General features: G+C 40.1%; 1 protein-coding gene across 1 annotated transcript in view; it reads left to right on the forward strand.

Annotated features, from left to right (window-relative positions):
• Positions 1–225: 225 nt before the first annotated feature.
• The window catches only part of SLC6A5 (solute carrier family 6 member 5), a 67812-nt gene continuing 45208 nt past the window's right edge, over positions 226–22829 (forward strand). Inside the window, exons 1-7 of the mRNA XM_030562123.1 lie at positions 226–248; positions 2658–2736; positions 3275–3316; positions 14359–14886; positions 16673–16811; positions 19505–19636; positions 20128–20301. Coding sequence (XP_030417983.1) covers positions 226–248; positions 2658–2736; positions 3275–3316; positions 14359–14886; positions 16673–16811; positions 19505–19636; positions 20128–20301 — 1117 coding nt within the window. The remainder of the gene's footprint in view (positions 249–2657; positions 2737–3274; positions 3317–14358; positions 14887–16672; positions 16812–19504; positions 19637–20127; positions 20302–22829) is intronic.

A 22829-nucleotide genomic window follows, 5' to 3' on the forward strand; every position in this document is an offset into this window, starting at 1 on the left:
AAATGCTCAAAAGCGGGAGTCATGAGAGGTGGGTTCTGTGCCTGGCTCTGCTACAGACTTCCTGCATCAATCCTTGGAACCCCAGTCTTCCCATCAGTAAATACATATTTCCCTCACAAGAGTATGGGGGAAATAAATGCAAAAGAGAAGTGAAAACTACCATTTTTCTAAGTTTCAATGTTGAAATTTAGTAACAATTTGGAATTTTAATTTCATATTTTAAGGATGCAAAAGTTGGGCTTGGAGAGGTAAGAACCATCCTTTTGATGAGTCATCAAGAAATAATAAACATTTATTGTCTTTTAACACCTCCTATAAGCTACCTGGATATAGATTACTGCTCATGGAAATTGGCACCCTCTGACCTGAAGAAGAAAATACCTGCCCTCTCACTTTATAAGCCTCTACCAAGTAAGTATGGCAGAGGTGGAGATATAAAGCCTCAACTGGAGTATTGTGTCCAGTTCTGGGCACCGCATTTCAAGAAAGATGTGGAGAAATTGGAGAGGGTCCAGAGAAGAGCAACAAGAATGATTAAAGGTCTTGAGAACATGACCTATGAAGGAAGGCTGAAGGAATTGGGTTTGTTTAGTTTGGAAAAGAGAAGACTGAGAGGGGACCTGATAGCAGTTTTCAGGTATCTAAAAGGGTGTCATCAGGAGGAGGGAGAAAACTTGTTCACGTTAGCCTCTAATGATAGAACAAGAAACAATGGGCTTAAACTGCAGCAAGGGAGATTTAGGTTGGACATTAGGAAAAAGTTCCTAACTGTCAGGGTAGTTAAACACTGGAATAGATTGCCTAGGGAAGTTGTGGAATCTCCATCGCTGGAGATATTTAAGAGAAGGTTAGATAAATGTCTATCAGGGATGGTCTAGACAGTATTTGGTCCTGCCATGAGGGCAGGGGACTGGACTCGATGACCTCTCGAGGTCCCTTCCAGTCCTAGAGTCTATGAGTCTATGAGTCTATTACCTGTAGTTTGGGTCAACATGAGTCTGTCTGCTACCTACTGTTGAAACAATTTATTCTTATTCTATATTTTACTATGGAATTGCTGATACAGGATACAGACACTGATGTGAGATGCTGGCGTTTTTTTCTGATATTTTGAACAACTTAAAAAACAGAGGAGACGGATATAGCAAAACGAAGAGTTTTAAGTGAAAAAATTCAATGTCAAAGATCACCAGTAATAGGGAAAAACACTATATATAATGTTACCTTTTTGACCATCGTGATGTTTATAAGTCAGTCAGCTACAGTCTTATGTTCAGATACCTTTAGTACATGGTCAAATAAGATTCAGTAGATATTAGGATGCTTAGCCCACAATAAAACAGAATTTAACAATAATATTCTTACTTTCTTAAGGAATTCAAAGGATCCTTGACAATAATGGTAACAAACGCAGCACAGCCACAGCCCTGATCACCAGATGCAGATGCTATTGCAATGGGATCTTTGGTTAACATTTTCAAAGCAGTCTAAGGGATTTAAGCATATCTCCCATTAAAATTGAATGGAAATATGAATCTAAATCCTTAGCCTGCCTTGAAAAGTTGCATGTATGTAAAAGTGTCTGTTCAATAACATGGATTATAATCACACATAGGTAACGTGTTTTGTTATTCTCTCTTACCAGCTTTTTGGGGAAAATAGTCATGTTGTCATGTTGGACTGGATGATCTCCTGAGGTTCCTTCCAACCCTAATAATCTATGATTCTATGTAATCAGTCGCTTTACCGTATATCAGCACAATGATGCCAGTCTTGCTTAAATTTTTTCTGCCTACAAAATCGATATGCTTAGGTAAAGCTACCTTGAAGTCTGACTATAGTAGAAATGAAAAGCAGAATAACTGAGGTAGGCCTAAGAGTAACACTTTCAAAGCATCATGTATAAATTGGTATTGTTATGAAAACAGAATTATGCAAAGGGTCTCAATGCACGGGAGGAGCTGCCTTTTTGTATTTTATAAATAAATATGAGAACTGGCAGCAATGTCTAAAGTTAAGGATTGACTAGAACCTTTCATTATAAGACTATGTTTTCAATTGCTTATAGCTTTGCCAAACTGTTCAGGCTGAAATTTTCCATGTTAGGTGTCTGACTAAGGCTGATTTTTATTGTGTGTAAGTTTCAGCAAAAAGGGTTTGGCTATTTTTGAGAATGAGAAGAAAATTTTATGTTGTCCTTATTAAATTCTTACTGTTTAATTGAGAAGCTCTATTGCCTCCATGTTTTGGAGCAGGACTTGAAATCCGGCATATGTATATAATGGGATTTTCTAAATTGCTAAGGAAATTTGTCACCTTACACACTTGAAAACCTTTGTGTACTCCTGAAAATCCTATCCACAGTGTTTTAAATATTAAATATTATATATTTAATTTTACATATGCAGGTGTACATGTGAGTGTGTTGGTTTTAATGCTGGCATTGTAGTTTCTTGCATTGTGTAGTCTCCTGCAATATTATGTAATCACCTGCAGTGTAGTGTAACAAAGGTGTTATGCTGATCTGACCCTCTGTTTATCTTCGTTGAAGCACTACTCAGTCAGCTGCTGTTTCTGTTCTTGTTGTAAAGTGTTTTGAGATACTTTACCTATAAACTTTGCCATAACACTAAATTCTGTTCTGTTTTCCATTGCAGAGTTCCTGAGCGTACTCCTCTGCATCACACGCAGAAGCAAGAGGAAGCAGAGGCACTGGTCTGGGCTGGAAGATTATCTGTAAGATCATAGTCAAAGTAACAGATAACATTGCCATAATGTGTAGGCAATAAAATAACCTTGCTAATACTGTTCTTCAGTTTCTATGTTCTTGGAAGCTGTTGCAAACTTAGGGCTTTGTGAAGGGTGACTTGACTTAGCCTTGCTGGTGGAAGTTCTCAATTTATCCAAAGAACAGGTTTAATGCAATCTTTTGGCTTGCTGCCTGGCTAATATGCCATATTCCTGACCTGATGGAACAATTTTTGGGGCCTGAGTTCTTCGGTCTCCCCAATCCTTGAGCTCTCAATTTAGAGAGACAAGGAAATCAGTTTTGACTGGAGATTTTGAAATATATATTTTTTTCAATAGGGAATTCCATTTAGATCATCACATAATTTCATGAAAGTCATGGGCATTAGAGTTGTTAGACTATTTTAAATGAAAATATTTTTCATTAAGAGATGATCTTTTATATGGAAATTTTAAAAACATTGCATTTTTTCATTTTTCTCCCTCACAAAACTAGAAAAACGTGTTTTTTTCTTTTTTGGTTTAGCTTTCATTCTCCACTTCCTATTCAGTAGCAAAATGGAAAAAGGTAAGTAGGGGGAAGACAGAGGAGGAACCAAAATCTCAACATGTCAATCCCAAAATTTTCAATAAAAATGTTTGACAAAATTTCAAAGAGATGAAAAATCATTCTTTTTCAAAAACCCTTGTAACAAAAATAATTCCTATTCTTTCACAAAACTCTTGGTCATTTTTCAAAAAGGTCTACTAAACAACAATCAAATGGAATGTAACTTTTGTCTCTACCAATCTTGGGCATTATTTGAACTAGTGATTTAGATGTGAAAGGTTCGTTGGTCTTTCACTATTGTTTGTTACCATCTCCTGAGCCATCCAGTCCTATAGGAAACTGTTTGTGTGTTTGAGTTACTTTTCACACACAGGAAGAGTGAATATCTGGAAAAAATGTGTCGTTTCTCCTCCCAACCCTCTAAATGGTGTATGCTGCTAGATTTTGCCAGACTGACATGGAGAATAACTTGGCTACAGAAAAGACACCAGCTTCAAAGTAGATCAGGATGACTTGTAATCCTCTGATTTAGAATTGGTGCTATATGGTCTTTCATGTTCTGTAGATAGAGGAAGAAAAGATACTACAGACAGGCTTGAGAAGAGCACTGATATAGCCCTCTTTTTCCTTACTAGCATTGTTCACAAAGTCTGATCAGTGGTTAGTCAAAAATAATTTGGATTGAATTGGACCAGTTGCTGACACACACCCCTTAATCTTTATGGTAGGTACATGTGGAATAGTTTGGGGGTGGAGATGGGGTACAGAGGGGAGGCAAAATGTATCAGACTTCTTTGAACTTCCACCTGTAGAAGCTTGATCTGTGATCATGCATAATTAGCTGTGAGCTTTTGCACCCTGGAGGGCCATGGGTCTTCGAAGCATTAAGGATCCTATATAATATGTGAAGCCTTGAAACAATACATAACATGTGATGAAATTGGAACCACAACATGAAAGGCTGTGATACATTACTAAGAGCGACCCTGTAAACAGTGCCCAAGTGCTAGGAGCTTCCAGCCCGGGGAGCTACACCCCTCACTGAGGTGGGTTTTTTTTAGAGCTCTGGGAGAGCTCTCTCCCAGTGCTGTGCCGCAACCACACAAGGCACGTTAAAACACTGCCGCTGCAGCACTTTAGCGTTGCCAGTGTAAACTAGCCCAAAGCATAAGACAAAAGATGGATACAAACAAATGGAGGAGTACAATGAAACAGACAACGCTGATCAGTATAAAAGGCACACCAGCAGCCATTGTCACATTTTTTCTGTAAGCAGTGAAGATGGATTTGAAGGAGAAGGATGAAGTGGCTTTGGGAATGTTTATGAAAAGCTCCTTCCAAGCACGAGGGGAGTGTTACGGAAGGCACAAAGATGCTTGTTTGAAAATTTAACAAGTGGGTAACCGAGCCTAACAATGTGGGCCGATTGGAGGCCAGGGTCAAATTTTCAATACTGAATGAGAGATGATAGGTAGGGTGGGGATAGGCTGTGAAGGGTCTTGACATTGAAGGCAAGTTTGGTATACTAGAAAAGTGCACGCCAGTGAAGGGCTTCAAAGAGAAGTGTGATGTGATCAAAGCAAGGGGCTAGGAAAATGATCTTTGTAGCACCATTCTAAGCAGATATCCATGGGAAAAGATTGTATCTGTTGAGATCAGAGAAAAGGACATTGCAGTAATTGAAACATGAGATGGTGGGAGTCTGGATGAGACTTAAGAGCTCTGTTTTAGCCCTGTTATGAATTTAGTCATGCCATTGGGGTTATGCTAATAACCTATATCAGTTTAAATTTACACCTTAGCTTATACCTGTATAACTTTCCTGTGTAGACAAGTTCCTCGAGTTTATTACCTTCTCCGTGGACAGTAAATCTATCTCAGTACCTTAGGCAAGTAGTGCAGTGCCTCAAGGTCACAACAGAGATTAGGATTCCATTGTACTAGGAACTGTGAAAATGCACAGTAAGTCCTGGTCCACATTCAGTTTTTGTACTGATTTAACTGCTTCAGATAGCAGTGTGATTTTTATTTTTTGAACAGAGAAATTAAAATGGTCTAGGTCTTAATATGGATGCCAGTATGAGGATGCCTTTACACCTGTGTAGCTTATTCCCCTAAATTTACAATTATAAACACAGAGATTAAAATTAGTCCCATTTTTCATATGGGGAACTAAAACACAGAGACTTGCCCAAGGTCATGCAGGAAATCTGGGATTAAAGGCGCTTTGTAAATTCTATGCGATATTATTGATGTTTTATTAGTCCAGAGTTAAAGATCAAATTCAGATTTATTTTGGAGAGTCTGTTGAAGTATGAGCTTTGGTGATCTCCATCCACACTCTTCCCCTCTCAGTATTACTGCCATTCAAGCCTTAAACAGATCAAGAAATCACTGGCGCACACAGAAAGAAAACCAGTTTGAGAACACTCCTGATACAAGTAGTCTGGCTTCAGTTTTTCAGCATTTGCATATATTGACCAATGTGAACTTTTGCTGGTATATTTTGCCCATTTGGTGCTACAGCTCTGCATGTGTGGAAGTTATGGGCCAGAGTCTCTGCTGTGATCCAGCCCCTTTGAACATTGTGACAGTGCAATGGATCCCTAAAGCATCTAAGATTCCCCCCACATGGGATAATCTGTAGCTGTTGTAGGTGAACTCTACCACCTATGCCCATTGCCCCCAGTAAAGTACGTGAGGCGGGAATGCTTCTACACTTTAGCTATTCTTTGCTCATGTATTCATAAACTAGTATTAGACAGTTAGTCACCATCACTAGGTGCTATAGTACTGGTCCAATACACTAATATACCTTGGAAATGACAAACTGGTAAAGCCTAAGAGTGAAACCCTCTTTGATTTAAAATAAACTTATACTTTTGTCAGAGGAGATGACATAAGGAAGAAAAAGAAGCTTTTTTTGTGTACAGCTGAATTTTAAAGACCCAAAATACTTTCAGGGAGATGCATTAAGAAATACATAAATAGTTATGCTTATATGGCCTGATTCTGGTCTTGTTGGAATTAAAAATAGGGAACGATTGCCATTATCTTCAGCAGAAGCTGGATAAGCCTCATAGTGCCCTGATGGATCTGTATGCAACCATTTTACATTGCTACAGATGAAAGTCTACACTATCAAAAATGACTGACACCCTGTAAAGGTATTCAAATACACTGGTTATTCATTGAAACCTGCCTGAGTGATGATGCAGTGTTTCCAGAATGTACACATGCCCACAACCCATCTGACCTGGAAAACTCACTTCCTTGCAGCTTCAGATGCAGATACTTCTATTGCCTTTTCTCTAAACACTGGGCTCTTCATGGTTGTGAAATGGAGGGAAAGGTTTTATTATGGTGATTGGAATAGTGCTAAGGCTGGATCTGGTGCCCACTGAAATTAATGGAAAAACTTTTATTGACTTCAGTGGATGTGGACTGGGCTCCTAATAACAATGGAACGGACCTGAAGCACTGGATATGCTCAATTTATAATTAAATGGTATCTCTCTCACTAAATATGTCCTGTCTATCTGATTTCTTACTTTGTAACATTTTCCCATAGTAAGCCAGATACTCCGATCCAATTTTTCTGTTATACCAGATATGGAAATTCCTCTGTGGGCAGGGGAAATGTCTGGCCAAATGAAGAAACATGTAACTATGGGTTAAATAGCTGTTAAGAGCATGAGTGCCTGACCAATGGTGCAGAAATCTCTTTCAGATGCTTGCACCTGATCCCCCATCTCCCGAATTGCATTATTTCTTGTGGCTTCCCCTGAAGGAATTAAATTTCCCTGGCACTGGGTCTTTTTACAGTGAGGACTCCTGAATTTGCCAGTTCTCTGAACGTGCAAGTACCTGCCACTGAGTTACTCAGGTTAAAGTAAATGAAGACAGGTAATCCAAAAAGTGTCCAGTCTGATTAGTAAAAAGCATGATAAGCATGAGGCATTTCACAGAAGAAAAAGTACATGTAATTAATGCTTTAACGATTTACCAGACTCTTCATTATCAGAGTGTAATTATCTGGACTGAGAGAAGTACAATATCACAGAGCCTATTAAGGTGAGGCTTCCACTTTAAAAGGGCCTGGACTTTTTGTGGACAATCACAGTGTTCAGATAACTTAGGATTCATGTAGGTCTGGACCTTGAGAGGAGAGGAGCAGTGGGACTGGACTATGAAGGACAGGATGTGCTGAGCAACTTGCTGGATCTATCCCATAAACAGGTTTTTAAACCTTACTGAATCCAGAAATATATAAATCTATAGTCTTCCTATTAGAATTGTCAGTGGGCAATGGAAGATAATTAACACGTTGCTGCTAGTCTTCTATTTTTGGGTTTAAATACAAGTTCTCACCTGTATTCATTCTCTTTTATATAAAAATTAGCCTGTATGTTCACTTGCGTTTTCTCCAAATGTGGAATAACAAAATGTTGTTGTCCCATGGCCCAGGATGGGCAGAATTTTTTTTCAGACCAATGATACGTTTAAGGTCTGACATCTTGCAACCTTGCAGAGCTAGAAATAAGAACTTTTTAAAATTGGAGAGAGGAATGTCCCAGGTTTGCTGCTGATATTCATTTGAGTTAACCCACATAACTCACGCAAGTAATGTGAATAATATAGCCGGCAATAAGATCTCACACTACTACCTACCCGTATATATCTATGGCTGTGTATGTGTATACATGTTTACTCTAATGAAGCAAATGTACATATGCACATGTAATCTTGTGCCTTGCACCATGTGGAAGTGAACATTCTTATAAATCTAAAAATTTTAAAAAATACTCCTGTAAGTCATCCCTACAAAACTCCCCTTAAATGCAATATGAAGATTGAGCAATCAAGCACCTACAAGATAACAAATTCTAAAGTGTAGTGTTAACCTAGTCAGGCTGAACATCTTTTATATATCGTTACATAAAGTTTAAAGTAATAAATTTTATTAGCGCTAATTTTAACTAAGGAAATAGCAAAATATGCACATGATTCTAACTTAAAAACTCTTCACTGTCAGAATTTACTGTGGTGGTTGAAATGATTTCTTATCCCAAACATTGCATTGAAGACAACTTTTGGCCTTTAGCTGAAAAGTAGAAAAAAGAGAAAACAACATAAATGATTGTAGATTCATTAACCCAGGCTGCTTTCTCTGAACCTGCTGAATAGCTCTGTTCTGCAGAGGTGCCAAAAAAGAGTAGAGGAGGAAAAAAACAGAAAGCCATTTGATTTTCTTCAGACTTCAACAGTTTTTCTCTTTCAGTGAGAACTATAAAACAAAACCAAGATTTAAGTTTCTAACACTAGTCAATCTTGTGTTTTATGTGGGTTGCAAAATGTCAGCTGGCAGTTGCATGAAAAGTGGGTAAATGGGATGGTGGCAGGGAATTATGTATCTGATGTGGTGTGTTTTCCTGCTCACATACCACTCAACAAGCCCAACCAATTTTGCTCAAGCTTTCCAAGCACCCATCCACACCCCAAACAACACCACAACTTTTAAGCTACGATCAATAATGGAAAAGTTCAACGAGAATCAGGAAGTTAGGGGAAGTGAGACAGAGATGTTTGGCTTGGAAACCAGAATTCACTTTATTATAAATATCTCTGTGTTTTTAGATCTGTTTGAGTAGTGGTGGATAGATTTAGATGTATTTTAAAATGAAATATCAGCTTTCTTCTTGTGCAGATGGGGCATGCCAATATCCATATAAACCCACACTTATATCTGTTCTGGGGGTGGGGAGGTTATCTAATGGTGTTTTAAATTAATATATATATATATATATAATTGTCATATATACATTTACATATATTCAAAATCTTTCCTCTTTGTTTTCTCCCTTCTCCTAGCCAAACTATCCCAAGGACGTGGACAGCTTCTCTGCAGAGGTGTGTGTGTGAGAGAGAGAGAGTGAGTGTGAGTGAGCGAACCTCCTCATGCGGTTTCATTATCTGAAAGTGCAGGCTTACATTTCCAAAGGAGCCCTGCTTTTTGTATTTATTTGCTTATCTATGAGGAGAGAGCAGAGGGAAGCGAAGCGATCGAGGACAAGATCAATTGCTATTTTTCATCTTTGACAAAGTAATTAAGAATGTAGTGACTTGTTAATTCAATCTGAGTGTCTGCTGCAGTGATGGATGCGGATTTATAGGCAGTTCTGCTTCAGTGTAGGGAAGCGATTATCACTTCAAGCAAGCGACCAGAACGGGGAATAGCTCCAGGAGGACGTGTTTTCTTTTTTAAAAAGACTGTGGGTGCTGACTGACCCAGCGAGCGAGTGAGGGGCCAGTACACACAGGTCTATACACACGGCGAGCTATGCAACACATGCCGATCTGTGCACCAGCCGCATACACCCCCTCTCTCCCTCCCCCGCCCCGAAAGCAGAGGGAGTTTTAAGCACCCAGAGGACCACAGGGAAACGGATCCATTCACCCCTTATATGGCTAGGGAGTTCATAACTCAGCGCGCAGAGGAGAAATTGGTTGACATGCAGGGTTTCCCAGCTCCGCTCTCCTGTCCTGGTGTTCAGCAGGATGGCGCAGGGGTGGGGCTACCTTACTCCTCTGGCGTGTGTTTGATGGATTCGGTGCAATGCTTAAGAGAGGGAGGAAATAGACTCTGCGCTTAAAACTTTAAACGGCCCGACTTCAACCGCATTATTCTGAGTCACGGCTGCGCCAGTCCCTAAATCTCCCCGCTCAGCCTCCGCGTCAGGTTGCGGTCGCTGTGGGGACACTGCACAGTAAGGCGGAATCGCTGCATGTCCGATCTGATGTTATAACAGCTCTCACCAGCCTGTACAGAGGAGACTTGGAGGGGTAACCCAAGGAAACGGGCCATGCACTTACCCTTCCTGCTCCCCGAAAAAAGCCAGGATATTGTTAAAGGGTAACTGATGAGGAGGGGAATTACGCAGGGACGTGGGTGAGGGGAGCTTTAGTACTCACGAGTTCTAGCTATTTTTAACCCAAACGAGACTAATACGTAAATGGTGATCCTTGGTGCCCACTCTTGTCAAGATGACCCGGTAGTCACGCACTCGCCCAGCTCAGCAACATTTGTAAAATTCTGCACTAGAGACTTTCTACCCAACCTTAACTCTTCCTGTCCCAGAAACTAGTAGGAAATTCATGTTCATGGTGGGTTGTGGAAGTTGACATAGAAGAAAAAACAGGCACATGACACAAACTCAACTAAACAGCATAGACTTATGCCCAGGACCCAGGCTCTACTAGCTGGTTTTTCTTATAGGTAGTGTTTTGCATTCATTGGGTTTACTGAAAGCCGCAGCATAGAAATTAGAGTGCGCCTTTCAGCTTAAACTAAAGGCCACTTCGAGTCAGCCTTTTGGATCTGTGTGCAGGGAAAGAAAATTCCAATTAATTAGGATTCTGAGCGCGTTTTATTTTTAAGGGCTCTAATTGGGTTTGCGAGGAAAGTCAGTAATTGATATTTTGAGGAAAAGGAAAAGTTGTATGAAGAACTCAAAGGGGTATTTCTTTTCGGGTATTCCCCCCTTATTTTTCGTTTTGTAACTATCACACAGATACACTAATAATTACTTAATTCTATTAGAACCTTCGTGGCTGAGGAAATTCCTTGTTCTCTATAATGTCGGCAAAATACTCTCTTTTTCCTAACAAATTTCTGAATCGAACTAGTTTTCTTCCTGCGTCTTGTTTTCGTGTAACCGTCCGAGAAGTCAAACGTTTAGTTAGCACCTCAGGGCTGATGAAATAGACAAGATTAAGAATATTTCAGGAATTGGAATTCACCATTCAAATCCTGTCCTTTTAAAAAGCAAAATAAATCAAGCCTGTTCCTGGGAATCCCTGGGTATCTGGAAAAGGAACTCAATTTTCTCTCACCAAAAATACTCCTTGGATAGCTGGCTTGTCGCTTTTAATTTTTAAGTCTTTGAATGTAAAGGTATTGCTATACACTGAGGGGAAAGGTAACTGAACTGACGACCATCATCAGTTCCCCGCTTCTGAACAGGCTGTTCTGCAGTTAAATATATATGCTGGTAAAGAAATACTGAAAATATCACAGAAAGCTGCTGATGTACTGCTAAAATAAAATAAAAGTAGATTCTACCCATACTTCCCACTATTTTCGAATAAATATAACTGGGGGGATGTTAAGCGAGGATATTTAAAAATTAAGTATGTATTTTGAGTTTCAATATGTTTTAAATAAGAGCAGAAGGAAGACTAAGCCTCTGCTTTACAATTCTGAGTGTTTAATTTGAAAGTTTTGGAATGTGATAAAAATTTCCAAGAAAAATGACATTTTCTGTTCTCAGTTGCTAGCCCCAACCTCCCTCATCTTGTGGTGCTTTTTAAATATTAGTCCTGCAGATGAATTTCTGCCTATGGCTGCAGTGAGAAGGTGTAATTCAAAGACCCGTGTTGAGTTATGATTGTGATGGGCAGTCCTTGCAGCTACATGTGTAGTGCTGGGCTGCTGCCTGAGACTCCTGGGCAGAGCTGGCTGCAGGGGAGCAGAGCTCTTAAATCACCCCGCTAGGAACTAAGACTATTTATGGCACAAGGCAGTAGGTAGTTTGGAAATAATGTGTGTTAAGGATTAGTTTTTCTATTGAAATCCGGGTTAGTCTTCTATAAGAGAAGGGGCTTAGCAGCAGATTTTTTAAAAATATTTTAATTTAAAGTTATATTTGCTCCCGGTTAATAACAGGCATACACTTGGGATTGACCACACATGGATATAACATAATGTGAGGAGGGGTTGGGAAGAAACAGAGGGCATATACTTTCAAATGGAAAGACAGAGAGAGTGTTATTTAAGGCACATCGAGATTTGTCAAAAGTAGATGCTATGATTAATTACTTTCAAAGCAATGACGCCTTGTGCTCAACTGCAGTAAGCAGCCTCCCATAGCACCTATTTACGAGTGATTATTAAATGCATCGATGGATTCCTGCACTGGAAAATCAATTCTATCGCCAACTTAATATCTTGACTTCTAAAGAGTTTTCGTCTTGCTTGTAAAGGATAACATCTAAAACTGCACTGAACGTTGTATCCCCCCCCCGCCCAACTGCAGTGAAGAGGGTCTTGATGAAAAGAAATATTTCTTTACTGAGATGATAAACTTTGTGGGGTGATTCAACTTCCATTTGTTTAGGTAGGGCTTCCCCCCTGGAGGTGCAGTAATAATAAACACGTTAAAATATTATTGTCTAACGGTGTAGAATTAGGTGGAGGAAGAAGCTATTCTAAATATTATATGATTTAAAAGGTTTTATCTTTGGAATCATTGTCAGATGCAGAGATCCAGGGACAAGAAATATCGAATGTTGAATCAAAAACAATAACAAGGGAGAGAGAGATAGAGATGAAAGGCTTCTCCTCTTGGCTCTTCTCCTTTGGGTGCAATAGGACGTGTTTCTCACATGTTCCTCCTAATTACCTGCAAGAAAGTTCTGCTTTTGCCAATGCTCTTGCGGGGTTTGGTTTAGTAGTCAGTTCCATATGAATCACACTGAACACGCAATCCCACTCCTACCTGACTGACAGCTTGCCGGCGCGCTGGCTTCTTCTTGTCCCTTTAAAATCTGAATCCAAGGATAATGATTTATCAAACTCTTATTATCAAGAAAATGTCAAACGAAGGGCACCTTGCTCTGCACTGACGCAAACCCAATCTTTCCCAAGGAGCTATAGAAAGCTTTGCTCTTGGATGAGCAAAATTCAGTCTATCAATCGCCTGTACTGCTGTTTTTACCTCCACCCGTTCAATCTATTGCTATTTAAGACATGGTAAGTGCTTGTTTTCCCGTCTTTGAGATGTGGTTAAGGTGGGGGGAGAGTTTTTCTTTAGAATTTACTTTGGCTATACTCTATGTAGTTTATATTTGTTAATTTCACGTATTACTTCATCTAGAGAGTAACAGTCATGCAGAAGTATCAGAGGGGTAGCCCTGTTAGTCTGGATCTGTAAAAAGCGACAAAGAGTCCTGTGGCTCTTTAACAGACGTATTCTAGGTTGTGGGGTGAAGGGGCTGGTTTCAAATAGGAACTGTCCAGGGTGCTGAAAGGCTACTTTCCACTATGGAAAAAACCTTTCTCAACCTATAATAATAGCCAACATAAGAGAAGAAAGAGAACGTATTCAGAAACGTATGTACTTCAGACCTCAGAACATCGCTACTGAGTTCTATGCAGATGTTTCATTAGCTGACACGGGGTGGGTTTGGAGATTGTTAAAGATAAGCAGGATATATGCGAAGAAAACTGCATCGGGCAATTTTCTTCCTTTGAAATGTGACAGTGTAAAACAAAGAGGGGCACACATTTTTAACAAGAAATTGTTAAATGGTGAGATTTAGCAGCTTGTTTGTTTGTAACTAACAATATTTAACCAATCAGGCTATCTGCTATTTTCGAAGATTTTAGATCTTTAAGACGAGCGTGATTTCGAAAGCTTATTTTAGAATAATAATCCAGCATTTGTTTTGGTGTAGAATATCCCTTCATGGTGTTGTCTTTTCCATATTTAGAATGAATCTAGTAACTTCATTGGGAATATCGGGAATGCTAACCAACATTATCCCAACTATTCCGTTTGGATGCAGCATCTCTAGCTGCCTACAGGGCAGCTTGTTTATTGCCTATAAAAAAGCCAGTGTGCATTGTTGAATGACAGAAAGGAAATGGGGCGTAAAATTAAAGAAGCTTTCTGCAACGGTGATAGGGGAAGGGAGCATTCTACAATCGTGATGTGAAATCCAACAAGGGTTGGAAGTGCACGGCTGTAGAAACATTGTCTAGAATTATAGGTTTGCAGTCTCTATTGTTTTTGTCTCCCGGTTAGCTTCTCAGAATATTAGCGTGTAATGTGATAAGGCTACCGAAGAGAGCCGTGTAGACTGAAAATACTGCAAAACCTTCCTAACCACGGTTAGCAGCAAAATTGCACTGCAATTTTATGCACAGTGCTTATTTGTGAACTATCGAAAAACAAAATCTTAAAGCTTTTTTCGGTGTAAAGTATGTGATGTCATTTTAGGATTACACCCGTCAAACGGATATGAACAAGCAGGTTGTCAACAGCCCTGAAACAGTTGCCCTTGGACAAATTGAAGGTTCGGGAGTTATAGGAACCAGCCCTGAAAATGAACAGCAGAACCTACCTTCAAAAGCCCCGTCCCAGTTGGCCAAGGTCTCCAGATCTCTCTCCAGCGACAACAAAATCTCTCTATCTGAAGAAGCCAAACAGAGCGATTTTGAGAGGACCAAAATTGGGATCTGCAAGCTCAGCAGCACCCCAGTCCAAGCCAACTCCACCACCAGAAAGGATTCTGTAGAAACCTTTCCTCTAAAGAACATCCCCAGCGCAGGAAACCAAGGGCAAGTCAGTATTCTCCACTGCAAAATCCCCTCTTTGCAAAGCACAGAAGGCGAAGTTAATCAAAGTCTTGGTAAGAGCACACTGGAGCAAAACAATGCCAACAGCGGTTGGGTGACCATGAGCCAGAGCACCGTGGTTTTGAGCACAGATGGGAACACTTCTGTTCTGCCTGGCAGTGTTAACGGGGTAAGTTATTTCTCTGTCTCTTTCCCCTCCTCTAAGTGAACCGGGTAGATCCCATGTGTTTTGACACCATTGAGCAAAGCTCATTAAAGTACATATGTATTTGGACTCCAAGTTCTAAATGCCTAACACAAAGAAGGTGATTTGGGCACAGTCCAAGGGGATGATTACTGATAATCTCTCCCTCTCAAAAGGACCCCCTTATAGAAAGAAAACGGTGTGACTGAAATTATGCAACGGGAGTCTCTTTGTTGCTGATTAATAATAATTTGTTAACAATAGGAAAATGGATGATCTATAGTTACAAGCTAATTCAAAGGCGCTTATTGAGCGGTGCCTGCCCCTGAAGCTCAGCTGCAATGGAGTGGTTCTCTTAAAATGGGCGATAAAAACCATCAGAATTTGCCCGGAACGAAATAACGAAGCTCAGAATACTTGTAGTTGAATTCAGTTGCACAGGGTCTCCTTCACGCTAGGAAGAAACGTTTGTTTATCTAGTTTTTTTCAGGTCAACTCTCCCTTTCTGGCATTAAATACCAAGAGATTGCCCTGCCGTTCACTGGCCCCGTTTATAAAGGCTTTGCATTGCGTTAACACCTCTGCGGATGTTACTGCCTGTAACACATTGGAGGCTGTAACCAAAAACAAGAACAAAATCAGCCAGTCATTGCACAAACCCTACCAAACCCTGTCCCTGACCAGCCACCGGGGTGGGGTTGGTGATCAATCACCCCCTCTCAGACAGCTCGATTGTTATTTAGGGTCAGTGAGCGGCTCCTAGGCATTGCTGAACTATGTGAAAATGTGGCTAACGCTCACCTCACACTCTCCCCTAGCAGGGGCTTCTCCCAGTGGAATATAATCCGGGAGACAAGTTTACTCTGGGCTGCAGAGCTCCTTGCTGTTACCAATGCGATGGGAACGGCGCTGCACTTTCTCTTCCACATGGACTGGGGACATTCGTATTCAAGGGAAAGAGGCGACCCGGGATCATTCAACAAAGATCTTTGCTGGGGTGGGGTGGAGCGGGAGAGAGCGAGACGGCCTAGCTTTATACTAGACTAAAGGATGTTTCCACGATGCCAAACTGTGGTGGAGTTCTACAGACTCTACTAGTGCGCAGGATCTGACTCCTGAGGACCAATCAGTTCTGTCTCACTGGGGGATCGTTCCCCTCAGAGCAGCACGAACCTCAGAAGAGCAAAGCAGCTCAGGTACACGCTAAATATATCTAACCTGGGTTAGATTTTTTTTTCCAGAAAGAATCGCAACAGAAATCAGTTCTCTTCCCATCGGTCAGGAGCTGAAATAAAAGTTCGGAGGCCTGGAATTTAAATATCAGATACACCGGGAGAAAATTCATGGCTGTTCATTGAACTCACATGGAAGGATTAAGAAGCACTGGGCCGAATAGTTCTCGCTATCACTAACCCCTCCCCAATTTGAAACAATGCCCAAACTGAGGTCCTCTGTTGCTTCCACTGAAGTCAATAACAAAAATCCTCAGCAGGAGCCAGATCCAGAGCTAGGTGATTGTATCCAATGAAACCAAGAGTGCACAGAATTATTGGTGTAGATTGCATGGGGAGGTAGAAGGGTGAAGACGGGGAGTCTGCTTGTTATATATAGTAATATCTCTTTGTATTGGATATTTTCTCCCTCTCACCTCCCCGGAGCAGCTGGTCTGTAATAACGTCTTCTTGCGGCTCCAGGTAATTGCAGAACTGAGATTTTTGTTTGATCTGAAAACAGCCACGTTGACAATGTGTTTTTCCCCTCCACCCTTCAGGAGGACGATAAAGGGGATGAAAATAAAGCCCGAGGGAACTGGTCTAGCAAGATGGACTTCATTCTCTCCATGGTGGGTTATGCAGTGGGGCTGGGCAATGTCTGGAGGTTCCCGTACCTGGCCTTTAAGAATGGGGGAGGTATGGCTTTTCCTGTCTTTATACACCCTGCTGCTCTTCAAGCTATACTGAGCCAGCAAATAACTTGTCGGGGCGAGGGAGGGAAGGGGACTGGGGCGAGAGGAAAGTGCCTGGGAAAAGACCTCTCTCAACACCCGCTCTTCAAAACATATCAACGAATATCCTGCGTCAATCAAAGATTTAGGGCTAAACCAAACCATCGTTTTTTAAAAGCTAAAATTCACATTGACATCACTGGTCCTTAGAAAATAGCATGTTCTGAGCTTTTTTTTTTTTTTAAAGGAGATCCCTTCCTGCTTAATACTGGCCAGAGAGAGAGGAAATGAACAAACACACTGATAAACTTTGAGCACCGGTTTTCACTTGACTAAGAACGTTCCAGCCAAAGTATAAATTAAAAGAAACGTGTGAATTTAAATTCAATCGCACAGAAGCGGTTCTAATCCAAATACTTGGCTTTGGCAAGAGAAGGTAAAATAGGAGAACCCAAAATAAGGGGAAATCTCTGCAAAATCTGAATCAAAATCAACCCTCATTAATATTTTACGTCGAACTGCTCATTTATTTTAAACCCCATTTCACTGCCTCAGAAACAGTAATTTTTAAAAAGTCTGAATAATGTTCAACGAAGTAACATACACATATAATAAATGTGCTGAAAAAGCAGTGTGCAGTTGTGCTGCTTAAACCGTTTTATTATAGAAAACGCAATTTGACTTGAAAACTTCTAATTAGATTTAGAGTCCAACAAAATCTTATAGACAACGAGTTGGCTTTTTTTTTTTTTTTTGGTGAAACAGTTGCGGTAATCAAGCAACTGTTACCACTGTCATATGGTAAAATATAGTGAACACGCCTGTAATTGTTTAAAATACCAGATAGACTAAAAATCCTTCAGATAGTAAGAAGTGGATCATTCACGGTGGTATTTTTGCCAAAGAATGACTTCCTGAACTCCGTTATATACGAGATTTTGCAGCGAAATTCCTTTATTCGTTTTGTAAAAGGAAGTGTAGGACTTTCACTGTAAACCCTTCATACAGCGGAGCTCAGTAGGTCATTCTTTGGCAGAAATAAGAGTATATAAAATTTAAGATAGGTTTTATTCTGCCCCCACCCTTTTAAAAATATCACATTTTCCACACACATTCTAGCTTACTGTAAATATGAGAAATCAAGGATTGTACTGAATTTGGATGAAAACACACGTATCTTATGACACTCAGAATCTGGGTCTTCATTTTTTTCCTGTTGCGCTCAAGCCGATACAGCATTTTGCAAAGGAATGTGTATGTGCCTGTGTACATATTCTCTGCGTATATCAAAGTGACTGTTCCTCTTTAAGAGCAGTTTTCCAGCAGCAGTAAGGCTAAACTCTTTGAAAGAGATCCCTAATAGTTTAAATCCTTGATTTGGAAATAAACTCCAGGAATGCAACGAATATATTTTTAAACAATCTTTTATGATCATCAAACCAAGATTAATTAAGTGACTTTTCCAAAGAAGCACATTTATTGCCTCGAAATCTGGCTCACCTGCCCTGGCAGTAATTAATAACTGTCTACAGAGGTCGTGTTGGGAAGTCTTGTATGTACTGCATGTGATGACTCTTCCTAAGCCTTTCTAGGGTTTACTGGCGTTAACCAATTTCCTGTTGAATACAATTGTATTATAGAAAGATTAAAAGAAAAAAATACAGACAACATTGGAGAGGGACAGTGACTGGCAATCTCATTGTTAACCCTTCTGGGCAAGCTGTTACATGCGTCTCAGGACGTAGGTATTCACCTAGGAAAGCTTATGCTCCAATACCTCTGCTAGTCTATAAGGTACCACTGGACTCTTTGTTGCTTGTTACAGAAGAGCATACTTGCTCATCTCAGCCTCGATTTAGATCCCTTCTGTTGTTCTAATACACCAGAATCTCAGCATGATGGGTGTAAAGTTGTCTTTTTCCCCACATTGACCACTCCAGCTGGTTGCACCAATGACTCTTGCCCTCACCAGGGGCGGCTCTAGCCATTTTGCAGCCCCAAGCACAACGGCACGTGCCTGGGGGAGGTTCACCGGAACCGCCTGCCGCCCTCCCGGCAACCTGCAGAGCGCCCCCGCTGCATGCCGCCCCAAGCACGCGCTTGGCATGCTGGGGCCTGGAGCGGCCCCTGGCCCTCAAGCTCACCGGAGACTGGTTCCCTTCAAACACAGACAAGGAAGCAAGTTGCAGTTGATGATGAGGGGAATTGACGCTAATTAATTAAATCGGGGTTACCATCTGCAGCGAGACTGGTATTCATTTCCAGACAAAATAAGAACCCCTGGAATGTGGCAAAGTACAGAAATAAATCTCCCGGAGAATGGATAAGGACTGATTCATATAATTAGAACAGGACTTTTCTCAAGACACAATACTAGCCCTTCTTAATGAGTTAGTCAAACGTATGGCGGTGAGCAGTATGTTTAAGATTAATTCACTGAAACAAAACGCCCTACAGTGTCCCTTCTAAACAGATTAGAGTGTGCGGTGTTCCCACTGCAGCCTTTTTCATCCCTTAATACACTAGTGGAGCAGGTTCTTTTAAGGCTTCCTAAATACCAGGAATCTTTGTTAACTTGCTTGGTGTTTGATGCTGAGAATTACCGCAGCTTGAGCATTTTCCCACTGCAGTTCAGATCTTTCCTCTCTTTTCCCCAAGGTGCATTTCTCATCCCTTACTTGATGATGCTGGCACTAGCTGGAATACCCATTTTCTTCCTGGAAGTTTCACTGGGGCAGTTTGCTAGTCAGGGACCCGTGTCTGTCTGGAAAGCCATCCCAGCCTTACAAGGTGAGCATCAGCCCTCCCCTTCATGTTAAGGGAATGTCTGTAGAGAAGTGTGAGTTGCCTCAAGCTTTAACAGATATTTGTAAAGGATTTTATTTGGCATGGCATTGTCACTTGAACCATGCATTATAGTCTTCATTTGACCTTGGAATGTTATTGCAAAAGGGAATGTTAATTTGACTTGTCCTCTTTTTTCTTAGGAAATCCAAATAATATTTTGTGTTAATTTCACAATTATATCATTATTTTATATAAGTGAATTTTAAAAAAATATATACTGATCTGTATTCAACAAGTGCATTAGCTTGCATAGCTAATGCTGGGGTATTGTTGCTGGGCCTTCAAGGAAACCGTTTTTATATGTGCAACAGCTGAAAAATGTCTTTCTGCTTATGATATGGTCAGGTTTGGATATTTTACATCCATTGATAGTATAGGTTTGTAATCAGGAATATGTGTGATTGTATTAACCTTTTGTCTCCTTTCTTTTTCAGGCTGTGGCATTGCTATGCTGATCATCTCTGTTCTAATAGCCATATACTATAATATTATTATGTGCTACACACTTTTCTACCTTTTTGCATCCTTTGTGCGTGTATTACCCTGGGCTTCCTGCACCAATCCTTGGAATACACCAGATTGCAAAGATAAAAGAAAACTTTTATTAGGTAAGTTGTGACACTCTTTTTAAAAAAATTATTTTAAAGGACATTCCCCACAAGCTGGGTCAGAGGAGATATTGTACCTATGACACTTTATTAGGAACTCACACTGCAGTCCTTATTTCGACAACAGTCCCACTGAAGTCAGATCCTGAATGTCATTGGCAGTGTCATTTGAGGCAGTTGGTTTAAACTGATCTGTATAATCATGCACTCTTCTCTTAGATCCATTGGTTGGATTTTGTTTTTCTTTTTTATTTTGGAAAAAAAACAATAATAAAGAAGGTCCAAAATGACCTTTTTGGCCAAAATTGATTTTTGTCAATTTTTTTTCAGTTCTTCCATGAAAAATTGGAAGCTGGAAACCAAAATATTATTGGTGAAAAGTTTTGGTTTTCAGTAAAAGTTTTTGACTTTTTATGAAAACTTACAATTTTTATTGAAAGCCAAAGAATTTTACTGAAAACAGGTTTAAAAAACAGAAACAAACAAAATCTAAAACCTGAAAATTAGTGTCTGTAGGGGTGGGAGTTTTTAAACTTCCCACAAAAATAAATGGTGTTTTCTTATCAGCTCTTTTTAACAGTAAAATGGTACTTGCAAGTTCCTTTTAGGTTCCTTCCATCTGTGCTTCCAATACCAGATGAATTTTAGTGCACTGAGACTGGAAGTGCTATGGCAGTCACCTGCTTGTGCCATCGAGCATTTCGATGAATCATTTATGGTTAGGTTTTATTTGTTGAAGAGATTTTATAGCAGCACTTAATAACAAATAACTTTTAAAACATGTTTTGGGAGGGTGGGGGGTAGAAGACAAATGTCGTTTGTGTACTGTGATTCAGTATTGACCAGCTCAGTTGAGCCAATTTCACCATTGCTTTAATTTCTAACTCATCAGGAATAAATCTTTCCCAAGTTTCCCTCCTGATCTGCTGGAGCAAAGCAGGCCAGAGTCACATATTTCATTTTATGACTATGACCACTGTACAATCCACTAAAACCCTGCTGTGGCAGATTTAGGGCCCTGTCCAAATTCCATGTAAGTAAAGGGAAAGACTCCCATTGACTTCAATGGGCTTCAGATCTGGCTTTTATAAAACTGATACATTCAATTTTTATATTGATTAATCTTTTTAATCAGACTTAATTTAACTGTATTTGCATCTCTAGTGTGTTTGAGTCCTGAAAATATTCCAGCAAAGGAGTGTGCTAGCAAGAATGGTCACTTGCTCATTACTCAATAGTGGATTTTAAGTGGCTGTTTAAGGAAAGTCAGTTTCAAATTTGTAACTGTACTGTTCAGCCTGAGCACCTGATTCCAAGAGTTTCATTTGGTCAGGGAAAGGAAACCTACTAAGTGGTTTGTGTATCCAATCTAAACTGCTTGCATTGCCAATCTTGAGAGCTCATGATGCACTGTGCACGCACAAGCTACAGATTCAGAATTATTTACAGAATTATTTAATATCTCATTTCAAATAACTAATACATTCAAGAAATCTGTGACCTGTTAGTGAATGATGCACAAACTGGACAGGGAGAAAAATTAATGGAATACGTTACACCTTATGATTTATTTGCTCAGCTTTACAGGACACAATGGCAACATAATAAGAAACAAGGACATTGCTTCTGAGGTTTAAACCCCCATGTTGTACAGATATAGGGCTCCTAGGCACTAGGATAATACAAATAATTTATAACTACTAAAACAACAAGTTAGGGAAATGTTAATAATTACTGATCATGCACCGGAGGTCTGAACTTTTAGGATTTGGTCCCATACTGTTGATGTCAATAGAAAAGGATCCTTGAGGACCAATTTCAAATGAGAGCATAGGGACAAATTCAGCTCTGCTACAATCCCAACTGTTTTGATGGAGTTGAGTGATTACGCTAGGGTTGCATTTGATCCATAGTACAATCTGACTCATGCTTCTAATGTTTTGAAGTGTGTCTTTCACATCTGCCTGGGACCTCCAGATAAGCAGCCCAGCCCCCCTTTTCTTTTCAGGCACCTAGCAAAGACAGCTGTTGAACTGTGTGCTAATTCATAAAGCCAATGAATGATTTTCATATATTTGCTTGAAAATTTGTAAACATTGGCCTCTTTTAAAGGTGAAAATGTAAACCATTATATTCCCTTAAAATATTTTATCTCCTCAATGTCAAAGAAGCCTGAGAGAGTACAATCTGAATGCAGTGCTATGGCTCCCATTCAGCAAAGCACTTGAGCAATGTGCTTATCCTTAAGTATGAACTGTCCCATGGAAGACAGTGTGACTCCTCGGGTGCTTAAAGTTAAGCCTGGTTCTAAACGGGTTGTTGAATATAAGGGCTTTGTCTTATAAAGATATAGCACAGGAATGATCAGATCTCATTTTAAGGATCCTTCATTTCTATCTGTAAAGTTGGGGAGTGCCATCTGCAGGTTTTCTTATTGGTTTAATGTGGTCAGTTTCTCTGACATGTTTATCCTTCAACTTGCTCAGCAACTGAAAAGTTTTGTCTATCTTCAAAAATTAGAGTCAGGT

Source organism: Gopherus evgoodei, chromosome 4 (genome assembly GCF_007399415.2).
Source record: "Gopherus evgoodei ecotype Sinaloan lineage chromosome 4, rGopEvg1_v1.p, whole genome shotgun sequence".
Classification (NCBI taxonomy): domain Eukaryota; kingdom Metazoa; phylum Chordata; order Testudines; family Testudinidae; genus Gopherus; species Gopherus evgoodei.